Source organism: Macaca mulatta, chromosome 4, assembly GCF_049350105.2.
Source record: "Macaca mulatta isolate MMU2019108-1 chromosome 4, T2T-MMU8v2.0, whole genome shotgun sequence".
In the NCBI taxonomy this organism is placed as follows: domain Eukaryota; kingdom Metazoa; phylum Chordata; class Mammalia; order Primates; family Cercopithecidae; genus Macaca; species Macaca mulatta.
In genome coordinates, this window is record NC_133409.1 from 14,852,359 (window position 1) to 14,865,754 (window position 13,396).

At 37.8% G+C, this 13,396-nt stretch overlaps 1 protein-coding gene across 3 annotated transcripts in view; it reads left to right on the forward strand.

Moving 5' to 3' along the window:
* Window positions 1–13,396, forward strand: part of FIG4 (FIG4 phosphoinositide 5-phosphatase) — a 125,346-nt gene that overhangs the window by 80,984 nt on the left and 30,966 nt on the right. For all 3 annotated transcript variants that reach the window (XM_077998473.1, NM_001172433.2, XM_077998474.1), the window contains 5 exon segments: window positions 3,379–3,437; window positions 4,698–4,845; window positions 7,910–7,993; window positions 9,687–9,882; window positions 10,888–10,970. In XM_077998473.1, the coding sequence (XP_077854599.1) occupies window positions 3,379–3,437; window positions 4,698–4,845; window positions 7,910–7,993; window positions 9,687–9,882; window positions 10,888–10,970 (570 nt within the window).

Here is a 13,396-nt window from a genome sequence, read left to right on the forward strand (position 1 = left end):
GCACTCCGAGCTTCCTGTCTGTTAGACCTCCTAAGTCTTTTTTAACATGTGCCATTGCCGCTCCGCCACATTGGTACCATTCTTGTCATGTTCATATATGCTTTGCCTCCTTCCAAAAAAAAATTAAAATGTGTATCCTTTAATGAATACTTCTAGCTTTATAGTTTCTTCAGATTTAATCAGCTGATCATCTTGATCCTAATTCGAGTACTTGATGAAAAATGTTGTCTATAGTAGGGTAAATGGCAGAACCCATTGATTTCCACGCACAGACAACTCCTTCTACATAACATTGTTTAGTGCCTTTGGTTGTAATCATTTAAACAGCTGTAGGTTTGCTTAACTATACTCTTGCCCTGCCCATATTTCTCTGTCTTGTTCACAAATTGATTGCTTTGCTGACATTCATGAATGTTTCAGAGGGCTCCCAAGTTAGCTAGGGAAATTAAAGACAGTCTTTAACATTTTTCCCTATCCTTCCTGTGGAACCGAGAACTCTTAATACTAGGAACTGAAAAAGGAAAGAGAATCTGACTTACTGGCTTTTTTGTGTGCAAAGAAGGAAGCGACACTCACTTGGAATCTCCTGTTTTCTGATCCCTGGTCCCGAAGCAGGTTTCTGACCCAGTGCGTTGTTCTTCCTCTGGATCAATGTACCTGGTAGTAGACGCGGTAGAGATTCCCCTATCTTGGGCTTAGTCGCCTTAGATGCTCTGATCCTCCATCCATTTTAGCTTATCTTCTCCAAGGCAGATGTCTCTTTGCTTCTGAGACTCACCCAAAAGACTTGGAATCTTTTAAAAGTGTTGTTAAATTGCTACGTATTGCTAAGGGAAATACAATTTAGTAATATTTTTTAAAAGTTTATGGCCTGGTCTTAAATCATGAATACATGATTATCTTTTCATTCTTGCTCACCACAAGAATTCTGAGTTAAAACACCTTTTTTGTAATGTCTACTTCTTCCTAAGCAAGCTGATTGTAAGCAACATTCTTTAGGGAATTCCTCATATACTGATAACTTCTCTACTTTCCTCCCCTGCCAGGGTTAGATCATCACAGAATTAGGTTTACTCAGATGCATGCATACACACATGCATACACCCCTCTTAAACAATTAGTCCATGTCTTTTTCATTCCCCTGATCTGACGGTCTGACTTTCCTAGCAGAAAAGGAAATGATATTAGCTTGGTGTGGCTTGTTTTTGTGAATATATGTGAATTCAGAGAATGCATTGGCCATCTTTTTAGGTCACTTACAACACGTCTCTGTCTCATATTTGATTCTGTTACGTTGCTGAGATCAACATCACTTACATCACTTGTTGATGTCTGGTTTTTGGAATCTGTCACCCTCTCACTGATGAGCATCAAGACTCCTGTTATCCTCAGCAAACTAATGCAGGAACAGAAAACCAAACGCTGCATGTTCTCACTTAAAAGTGGGAGCTGAATGATGAGAACACATGGACACATGGTGGGAGAGAACAACACACACCGGGGCCTGTGGTGGCGAGAGTGAGAGGGAGAGCATCAGTATGAATAGCTAATGGATGCTGGGCTTAATATCTAGGTGATGGGATGATCTGTGCAGCAAACCACCATGGCACACGTTTACCTATGTAACAAACCTGCACATTCTGCACATGTACCCCAGAACTTAAAGTTGAAAAAAATAAATAAATAAATTCTGGTAAATGTAAAAATTAAAGACTGCATTTGCCCATTTCCAGTATCAGCTCCGTGTTTCACTGTTCCTTAAAGATGATTGATCTCAGCTACACCAGGACACTGGCCTGCTTGTAGAAATGCTTCTGTCTTCCGGGTGGTACAGAGTTCCCTCTTATCTTGTGTTTTTTCTTGCAGGTGCAAAACTTGTTGTGGCTAGGGAGGATAGAAACAGTACTGGAATTAAGTCGCTCTGCTTTCTCCGTCATTGTTTTCAGCTTGGCACTTCCAACACATAGAGCAGTGTCTGACACATAGCAGGTGCTTCGTAAATGTGGAATGACTGAGTGAATTCTTCACAAGCAGCGGCCTTATCCTTGCTCTGTTCTTTTTATATTCAAAACCTTGTTATTGAAAAGGGGTTGGAGGGTCTGCCCCTTTGGTTTTGCTCAGGAGTTTGTCATAGATGCGGAATCTCAGGCCCCACCTACTGAATCATCTGCCTTTTAGCAAGATCCCAAAGTGATTGACATGCACATTGAATTTTGAGTAGCACTGCTGTAAAGCGTAACTTCAGTCTAAAACAAAACTTTAAGAACCTTTCCTGTCAGAACAGTGATTCGCCCCACACAATTCATTAGGCTTCATATTCCTTCTTTCATTAGTGGTTGTGTATTCTGCTTGCCATCTCTAGGAGAGTTCCCTATGTTGCCAATTTCATTTGGATACTTTCCCGTTGCTTCATAATCAGGATTACTCAATATTGTAATTTCAGCTTTGTATTTTTAGAAAACCTTTCATTTATATTAAGTTCTCTTTTTAGCAATTTTTGGCTATAGGCTCTTTTTTTAATCTTTAGAATCTGATTTTTAAAAATTCTTGATATATTGTTTTACATTCTTCTCCTTCCTAGCTCTCATGAGCTTTGACATAATATCACTTTTCCTCTAAATATTCATTTCATTAGAATTTGATTGAGAATTAAATTAGGTGTTCAGAGAGAAGGCCACTTAGGATTCTTTCAGATTCTTTGCTTATAGCAGACGAGCCTTCTAGCAGAAATCCAGACAGTTGACATTCTTTACTCTTACTCTGACTAGCTTCTGTAATCAGGTAGCACATATTTACAGTTAAAGAATAACAGGGTCTATACTGCTTTCTAAGGGAACCTGTTCATTAGTACTGTCCAATTCATTCCTTAATGATTTTGCTTAACTGTTTTAACTATACACACAGATGTATACATATACAGCAGAGTAGATTCTAACTGTCAGATAACTGCACGCGAGGGAATCCTGGTTGTAGGACTTGGGTTAAGGTCCCACTTCTCACCTGTGGCAGAGTAAGTCACTGTAGGCACAGTCCCTGGGAGAAGTTAACAGCAGTTCATAGAGTCAGCTTATTACATTCTAATCCTTTTTAGCTAAAAGTAAATAACATCAGAGCATCTTGACTCTCAGGTGGATTCATGGCATTTTTGTAGATCCACGACATAGTTGAAGGAAGAAAGCGATTGGGAAGGGAATTACCGTGTTGAAGACCTACTGTGTCAAAAGCTTTGCAAACATGTTTTAAAAAGATAAAAATTAACTTTGAGGTAGGAGGAAACATGTTACTATAGACCGTATAAATTCTTTTTTTTGCAGTAAATTGTAGAAAACCAACATTTACATTTGGTTCACCTTTTATTTTTTAATTTTTGTTTTATAGTTATACTTACTGGTGGACACCAGAGGTAATAAAGCATTTACCATTACCCTATGATGAAGGTAGGTAACTGTTTGTGTTTTAGTTTTTACACTAACATATTTTGGAATTATACCTTAATGAACTTGAAGCATTAAATCCTTTGCACATAGTATTTTATTAGAAACAAATGAATGGCTATTCAGTATTATGTTGCTGCTTTAATAGATAGGATAATATAACACCTGTTAGCTTCTTAAAGGGCAGGAATTATATTATACTTCTTTTTATCTGTGTAGGCCAATACCTTGTATTGTCTTACTATTATGTATGTCTCTCATATTTAGTCAATAAAATATAACAGCTCATCACTTTAAACTAGTACAGCTTATATTTCTGCATATTTTGGGGGAATGCGGAGGAAATAAGGACCCATTCGCAAAGAGAACTTAAAACTTTTTTCCTCTGCTAAGCAGTGAAAAAAGGTACAGATGCGTGTATAAAAGTACATTTTAGTTACATTTAAATTAAATTTCATTAATTTGTCAGACGGCCAGAAAACATTCTATATTAAAGGAATACCCTTAAGTGTATAATACATTAGAATGTTGTTGCCAAATTTAAATAATTGCCCAATTTTAAATAAAGCTTAATTCTGGCCCTGTTACTAACTCCCCTGACCTTGAGCAAGCTCATTTTCCATTTGGTAAAGGGTTCCTAGCAAGATCTCCTGTGAATCTGGAACGCTCCAGTTGAGGACTCCATCTAGTCATGGTTCAGCATCCCAACTTTGGGTGGGGAAGGCCATAAAGTAAGATTACAAAGTATTTTTGGTTTTTATTAAGTTATAAATTCATTTTGGAAGGTATTTGTAACTTGAAATTCTGGGTAAAATCATTACTCATATTGCTAAGAAGGTTTAGTTGTTCTGGGAGAAAGGAAAGGGTTTTAACTATCTAACACTGGCTATTAACAGAATTTGAAACATAAAGGGAAACTTAGGGAAAAGCTGTACAATTTTTAGCTAAAACACAAAGAGCATTTATTTAAGAGCAAAAAGGAATTTAAAGAGCCTACTCTAAATAACTCCCTGCTCCAACTGGACTTCCTGAGGCCCTCCTGGCTCCTTAGAGCTTTTTGAACTCAGCTTTGCATTGTATTTCTGTGTCTATCTCATCTCCTTTCTAACTGTGTAAGTGTTGGAGGCAGGAGCTTACCCTCGGTCAAGGCTGTGTCCCCCACAGAACTTATCACAGTGCTGTCTGTGAGCACAGTTGATATTACGGAAATGTTTACTTGATATAATCTCAGACTTTTAGAGTAACATGCAGTATCTCTCTTAGTTATCTGTGCTGTGAACTTAAAGAAGTTGATAGTGAAGAAATTCCACAAATATGAAGAAGAGATTGATATCCACAATGAGTTCTTTCGGCCATATGAGTTGAGCAGCTTTGATGATACCTTTTGCTTGGCTATGACAAGCTCAGCACGGTATGTTGTGTATACTCTGATACCATAAGTATTTGAGAACTGTAATTTTCCTAGTTTGTATATATATGTGTGTCTTTACCAGAAATCCATTCTGTAGGCCTTCTGTCAGGTGGGTAGTCAGCCTTTGTTTGAATACCTCCTGTGATGGGGAGCCCCCTACTTCAAGAGGCAGCCCCTTCTATTGTTCTATTGACAGTTGGAGTTGATTTCTCCCCTTTGATAAGTTGAAATCTGCCTCCTATTGGTCCTAGTTTGCCATTTGGAATAAACTCAGTTTTTTCATTGAACACAGAAATTGAGAGTTGACGTAAATTAGTGGGAAAAGCATCATCTTTGGTACAAGAAAGGCTAGGATGTGAATCTTGGTGTAGCCACTTCCTGTGGGACCTTGGGTAAATTATCCAACTTACCTGAGCATTATTTTCTTAATCTGTCTTCCTCTGTCTCGCTCCTTCTCTCTCTTTGTCCTGCACACACATTCCCTGCAAGTACCTTTTTAGTGCCTGGTACAGGCAGGTGATTAATAAATGGTAGCTATTGTTATTACTGTTTTTATTAGTCACAGGACAAATCTAGTTCCTCTTTTGCCTCAAGATATTTGAGGAAGCCATATTCATTTTTTTTTCAGGGTAAATATCCTTCATTTTTTCTTCCGTAACTTATATGGGATGGTTTCCATTCTCTCTCCATACTAGTCTTTCACCTTCAGACACATTTCATTTTCTGTATCTCTTTTAGAATTTGATGGAACCCTTTAGGAAAAATGCTGAGACCAGAATAAGAAAAATGAGCAAAGAAAATTACTTATTATATTTTATACTAAAATTTAATTTTTTGTATTTCACATTTTCTTCAGATGTGGTATTTATATGCTTACACTTTATGTGGTACATGTGGAAACGTATTCTGTGGTTTTGTTTCCTAGAAATCACTCTACATTTTGCTTCAGTTTCAGGTAGTGAGGAACAGTTTGAAATTCTTACTTGCTTGATTTTTCAATTAAACGTGTTAGGGTTTAGCAGTTTTAACCATAAGACCTTTGTCATTTCTAGGAGTTTTCAACTCAGCAAATGATAAGTGACATTATATATATGTGTTTATATACATATAAACCCTCACTTCACATCTTTGATAACTTCTTGGAAACTGACTTTAAATGAAATGATGTTGAAAAAAAACGACATTATTTAAGGACCTGCTGTACATTGTCTCACTTGAAGTCACAGTTTCCACAAACCTATCAATGACATTAAGTGAGGACTTACTGTAGTTAATTGTGTTTGTGGTAGCTACTTTCTATGAAGTCACTGCAAACACTGAATTAGTAAATACTGAACCATTGCTTCTAAGGGAAATACAGGATTAGGTTCGTAAGAGCCTCTGGTCACATCATATTTGTCAGCCAATCAATGCATAACCTAGTTTTGTATGTGTTTTTGTTTAAAGACAGAAACATAGTTAATATACAATCAGTCCCTGCCTTACAATGATTCAACTTACAATTTTTCAGCTTTACGATGGTGCAAAAGTCACATGCATTAGGTAGAAACTGTACTTCAAATTTTGAATTTTGATTGAAAATTCTTTATAATAACTTTGCTATAAAATAGGCTTTGTGTTAGATGACTTTGCACAACCATAAGCTAATGTAAATGTTCTGAGCACTTTTAAGGTAGACTACACAAAGCTATTACATACAGTAGGTTAGGTGTACTAAATACATATTCAAGTTACTATGGGTTTGTCAGGATGTAACCCCCATTCTAAATTGGGGAGCATCTGTATATTGTTGATTTATTAACATAACACGGCCAACAGCACTATAACTCATGCCTGAATGAAGCTTATTTAACACACATGTTTGCTCTGTCAGGTGCATCAAAGCTTTCTTGTGCTTAGAACCACTAAACAGCTTCGGCACTATATGTGGGGACCATCTTAAATAGCAAGATCACCAAAAAAGGCACCAAAAATGTGAAAAACATAGTGTTAAATAGACTGTGAAAAAGACATTTATTTATGATACGAGAGCAGAAATTAAGAAGCAGAGTACCCCTTGTTCAGCCTCAGCTGAGAACATAAGCATTGGGGGATTCAAAGTTTTCACCATTCTGTACATGCACATGTCTGCAGTGACTGTGAAAGTACCATGAGGATTGATTTGGGGGTTGCAAATACATGTTAGTGAGTAAGCAATCTCACAAACATGGAATCTGCAAATGAAAAGGATCAATTGTGTATGTTCAAAAAGAAATTAAGCCAGTTACATCTTTGAAACATTTTCAAACTGTTACAATAGCTATTTTAGGCCAGATTCAAGATTACTTTCTTCTCCTTCAAATAATGTGACATTCAGTCACACACTTGGAGCAGTGTCCTTGCCAGAAGCCAGGAGTCTCATCCAGCATAAATCCTGGAACTGTTGCCTTTTTGGCATCTACTGTGGAATCTGGTCTGGCTTCGGCAGTAATGGTGAGGTGGCCCTTGCATAATGTGGAAGCTTTAGCTTACCTCAGTAAGTGGTAAATTAAAAGAGTTTCTATTTAAAGTGTTCTGGCAGTGTTTTAATGAATTAACTTCAGCCTAATGAGGTAGATGTTGATATTTCAGTTCATACCACTGTGTTTTTGATCATTATGTCTACCTTCTTAGGTGGTATAGCTTAAAAATGTTATCTATGAAACTGAACAGCTTAGTGTTTTGTCATTGGCCTTTATGAATTTAAGTTTTACCTGAGAATTAATCATGATATATAACCAGATTGACCAGATAGTATACATCTTAGCAGAAGTTCAGATGTCAACACTGTTATAGTAGATGATATTTAAATTCAAAACTGCTGGGCCTTGTGATCATAGAGAATTCACAATTAAGACTGATAACACTGAAATTACCTAGTGCTGTTAGTTCATGGTTTTATGTCCCTGAGCAGTTGGCTCAGAATATATAATATGTAACTCCTAGAGTTAAGAAGGCATATTATAAGAATGTGAACTGAGATGGAAGCCAATATCATCTGGATGGACAGTAATTCATATGTAATTGTGTTTTCACCTTTCTTTAGTGACTTTATGCCTAAGACTGTTGGAATTGATCCAAGTCCATTTACTGTGCGTAAACCAGATGAAACTGGAAAATCAGTATTGGGGTAAGATTTGTGTATAGAATGAAACTTTAAAGATTTGTGTAAAAGAAAAGTACTTGCAATATGATTTCCGCCAAAAACTAATAACTTCAGGTCATATATAGTTTATTAATAGCACTGGGATCGCTAAGGTGTTCAATACTGAAGGAATTTATGGGAGTTTCAGCGGTACAGTGCATTTTATTGTTTAAATTGGGAATATAACAGATGGCATAAAGGCAGGTGACAGATATTATGTCTTATAAATAACTCAGCATTCTCTATTTCCCAACATGAAATAGTTAAGTAAAACTTTATATTTATTGTATTTATTTTGTTGGCATCCTCAGTAACATAAAAGCAAATATATCCTGATACAGAACTTAATAGATTTTTCTGTGTATCACTATAACATTATTTTGGGGGAGACTATTATTTTATTCAGTCCAGTAAAGAAGAAGACATACTGTGCTTGCATCTTCATGCTTAAGAGACTGGAGTGAAATGTGTTGTTTCCTGGCATGAGAGCCTCTTTCCCCTTCAGTGACTTGCCTAGTCTCAGTGACAGATTTCTTCTAGACGCTGGCCACATAGCCCAGTCAGGCTGCAGATGCAGAATCCTAATTGTATGGGATCTTAATTGTATTCTAGCTATGTGTGATTTGTCCGGTGGGACATATATTGATATTTTCCAGAGACACTATTTCTGTGGCTTTTATATGTAGCCTTTAAATAGCTCATGTTAAGCCCTGATCAGATGCTGTGAGGAATTTAAAAGAAGGAAGGTCTTCAGGAGTTTGGAATTCAGGGAATTCCCAGGACAAATGAGTAAATGACCAGCTGTATTAGTGTGTAGCACAGAAACGTGACCAACTTGAATTTTTACTTGCAAAAGGTCAGAGTCTGCTTGTTTTCTGCAGTATCTAACCCATGGTCACATAAAACTGCATTTTCCTTTCCTAGAACATTTCAAAATATTATGGCATTTTTAGCTCCTTATAGAGAATTTTTTAAAGAGTGAAACATTAAACATTTTTCATAAAGCAAAAAGTATTACTGTAAATTGTCTTCTGAATTTAAAAAACAGAATTCTTACTACTCTTTAAATTTGGCACTAAAATGAAAGTAAATACTTTTATAAGTGTAGGGTTTTCCCCCTTCTATTCCCTACTATTAAAGGGAATGTTCAGCAAATACACTTGTTTACTAATAACACAATACAATTTAAAATGTTATTTATGTCCATCAGTTGTTCATTATTTGGATACACTATGATTGATAAAAAATTATAGGAGGGAGGGAAATATACATGGGTTTGGCTACCCACTTTTTCTTGGAGCTTTTATGAGTTATAGCTAATTTTAATAATATCCCAAACATAACAGTCTTCTATAATTGTACCATAAGTTTTGAGAATAATGATATCAGTTACCAAAGGAAGGCAAGGTAACCAAGTGGTGAGAAGATTTTTTCACACTCTGCAAGTAATTTTCATTTATCTTTTGATTTTATAACACGGCTTATATTCATATAAGGTCAGTACATGGACATGGAGAAATATGAACCTTTTCCCTGTTGCACAACCTGAATCCAGAAACTAGTGTCGCAGTCATTTTCTTATGCTTCACTAGGCCTAAGGCTTTGGAACAGAGTGATAGACAGTGGGTATTGAGGGTTAGTTTAAAGATGCTTCACATCCATATTATTCTTTTAAAAGAAACAAAAGCAATAGAGAAGAAGCTGTATTACAGCGGAAAACGGCAGCCAGTGCCCCGCCGCCCCCCAGCGAGGAGGCTGTGTCCAGCAGCTCTGAGGATGACTCTGGGACTGATCGGGAAGAGGAGGGCTCTGTGTCTCAGCGCTCCACTCCCGTGAAGATGACGGACGCAGGAGACAGTGCCAAAGTGACCGAGGTGCGGGGGAGGGAAGCTTGTGGGATCCAGCCTGAGGCCCTGGAAAATGATCTTTACAACTCCGCTTTCAGTTAAAAGGCTGAGAGCAAGAAAATGTCACATTATCTCACTGTTGTGTTTGAGGCACTGCATAAGATGAATACATTTAGCACAGGCATGATTTTATTTCATTTCAAAATAAAATTGGTATTTTTGCTTGCATGTGTAATGGTGAATTTCTTATCCTTTTAGAATTTTCAAGTGAATACTGGCCCTCTTTGATCAGCCCATACACTTGAGGTCCATTTATTCTCTTACTGGGCACATCGCTGGATCACAGGATTTAGACATACCTCCACAATCTTTGAATGGCCCCAATGGGAAATTCATCTTGTTCAATTCAATATTACTGATAGATTGGGGAAAACAAATAGAAATAAGCAACAAAGGACCAACTCTAGCTTTGGAGCAATTTGATTTCTAGAAATATCCAAAACTAATTCAGAAATAGATAAGGCAGATAAAAACGTGTTTATACGAGAGCTGAATCGATATTCCAGGAGTTGGCAAACTATGATGTATTGGCCAAATCCAGCCTGATGCCTTTTTTTGTAAATAAAATTACATTGGAGTCCAGCCATGCCTGTTTGTTTACTTATTGTATGTGAGTAGTTTTGCACTATAAGAGCAGAGCTGAGTATTTGCAACAGAGACAGCATACGCAAAAAAGTTTTTAAAATATTTGCTATCTGGCCTTTTACAGGATTAGGTTGCCAACTCCTGCATTATACAAAAACAGCTAGTAATTATTTAACAGCTTTTTTAAATCCTAGAACTATTTTTAGCAGAAATGGAAATCAAATTTTTAAAAAACCATTAACTAAGAAGTTTAATGAACAGGTTAAAGAAACATTGTGATTGCTTTTGTGGAAAAATTCACAGTTTCATTTTCTTTTGGAAATTATTGATATGCTAGATGTCTAAAAATTCTTCCTGGTTCTCCTTTTTTTTTTTTTTAAACCCCAGAATGTGGTCCAACCCATGAAGGAGCTATATGGAATTAACCTCTCGGATGGCCTCTCAGAAGAAGATTTCTCCATTTATTCAAGGTGAGACATTTTCATGTAGAGATTAAAGAAAAATGAATATTTATAATTACAGTAATTTCTAACTACTGTAACTTTTTTTTTTAATTTGGAGACAGAGTCTCGCTCTGTCACCCAGGCTGGAGTGCAGTGGTATGATCTCTGCTCCCGAGTAGCTGGGATTACAGATGCACGCCGCTATGCCCGGCTAATGTTTTGTATATTAGTAGAGACGGGGTTTCACTGTATTGCACAAACTAGCCTCAAACTCCTGAGCTCAGGCAATCCGCCCACCTCAGCCTCCCAAAGTGCTAAGATTACAGGCGTGAGCCACTGTGCCCAGCCTAGTATAACTTCTAAGAAATGAAAATAGTCAACAATACAGAAGAAAATGAATTCCACTTAAAATGCAGTTTCAGCATTGAGGCGGTCAAATTGTGAAACTTTGGTTTATATATGGGGTTAAAGTGCTAAATGCCTGAGACTCTGCCCCTCAATGATAAAAATTTATGATGCATGCAGGTATCTGCACTGCTCATGTGTAAACTACAAACCAAAGTACCAGTATATTCCTGCATTTCTAAATCCTCAAGATCAAAGTCCCTTCTCACAAAATAAATCTGAGATGTTAACAAATGAGGACCTTGCATCACTTTAGGTCCTAGATGCTGGTGGGAGTGGTGACTGAGGAGGAAAAAGAAAACAGTAATAATAAGATGCTAATTCACAATGTTATAGGCCTTTATTAGGAAAATCTAGTTGAAAGGAGGGGATACCCATAAGGCATTCTCTGAAATCGTGTGCATATTTTCGTGTGTATTGTGTGTCCTTTTGAGAGGATAGCAGATTCTCAAAAGAATCCTTCACTCAGAAATCCCCATGAGCCTGATGAGAACATTGCAAACACCTCCTTAGCTTAGTACATGGATTTAGAAGACTTGGTTATTGCATATGAATACAGTTCCACTTATACAAATTTGTAAATGTGTGTGTAAAATGTAAATTGTGTAATATAAAATGAGCACTGACCTTCAGTTATTTTTAAATGAGGGCATTTCATTTACAGAATCCATTGAATTAGATATTGTCAGCTTTTCGTTTCAATTAATAAAAACTACTCTATTATATATAAAATATAAAATGCCCAGCATTTCCTGACTGCCAAAGCAGCTCCTGTAACTTGCACTCTTTTGAATATGCGTCATTGACTGAAAGCCAATTTAGTCATCAGAGCACAGCCACACCCTCCTGACTCTGACACACAAACACACAGTACTTATTCATCATGGCTGTTAGAACTCTGTAGCCAGACTCTGTGGTAGTTGAAGTGGGCCTTTACAAACCGTGTTGCCTAAAGAATGAATTATCTGAAGTTAGTGACTGAGTAATATGACTTTGTTTATTGCAGAGGGCATGAGTGTATATGCCAAGGATTGAAGGGGTTACTTCAGGGGAGGGAGGAACCCATGTCCTAGAATAAAATTCTGTGTTTGATATTCTGAAGATAATACCTCCTTTCATTATATAACACTTTACACTCTTTTGTTTGTTCTTCAGACAGTTCTGTAGTAGATTAAAAAGATATTATCCCCTTTTATAGGCTAACAGCGCAGCAAGCAGAGCCATTTAGTGCCTTATCCGGGAGTCATAGCCTGTGTTTCTGGGTACCATGGTATTTTAGGCTCTTCCCTCCTTTTTGTTCTCTTGATCATAATCAGCTGCCTCTGCTTATGATGCAGACCTTGGGGGAAGGGGAGAAACAGGGGACTGACCAATTCTTTCCCTGTGAGTACCCCTTCCTATGGGCACACTCCCCTTACTGGGCTTCTCCCTCCCTGCCTTGCCTGCCCTGGAACATGTCCCCTCTCCATCTGCCATGGGCATTGCAGTAGGCAGAGGAATTCTCCCTCCATCAGTATCTGTGGGGTAACTGTGCCAGAGGGTGACCAGGGGATTTTCAGGGACTGATTGACACCCACTTTTGGCTCAGCTAGGCTCTGGAGCTTTCTTAGTGCCTCCTCTGATCCCAAGGGGAGAGTTTCAGGGCAGGGCTAGAGTCCAGGTAGTTCTGCACTGAATTGGCAGGTGCCCGTGCCACCCCATTTCTGCAGTCAGTTGGCTGGCTATGTTTGTGCACGTAGTAGACAGTGACCTAGCCTGGCTTGCATGTAACAGCTCCCACCTGGCCTACCACAGAACACTGTGGAGAAGGGAAACCACACGCTAGAAGTGGTTTCTGCAGCCTGTCTTCCAGCTTCCCTTTCTTCTGCCTGTTTTTCCTACATTAGGCCTTGCCCACCTTTGGACTCCTAAGGATTTCTCGGTTTTGTAGTTTTATTGTAATTGCTGAGCCCCGCTGTCTGTGTCTTCCTTTTCCCTCACCTTTTCTAGTGTCTTTGGTTTGCTATTTGACCAGACCTGAAAGCTTTCTACTTACTTCCTCAAAGCTT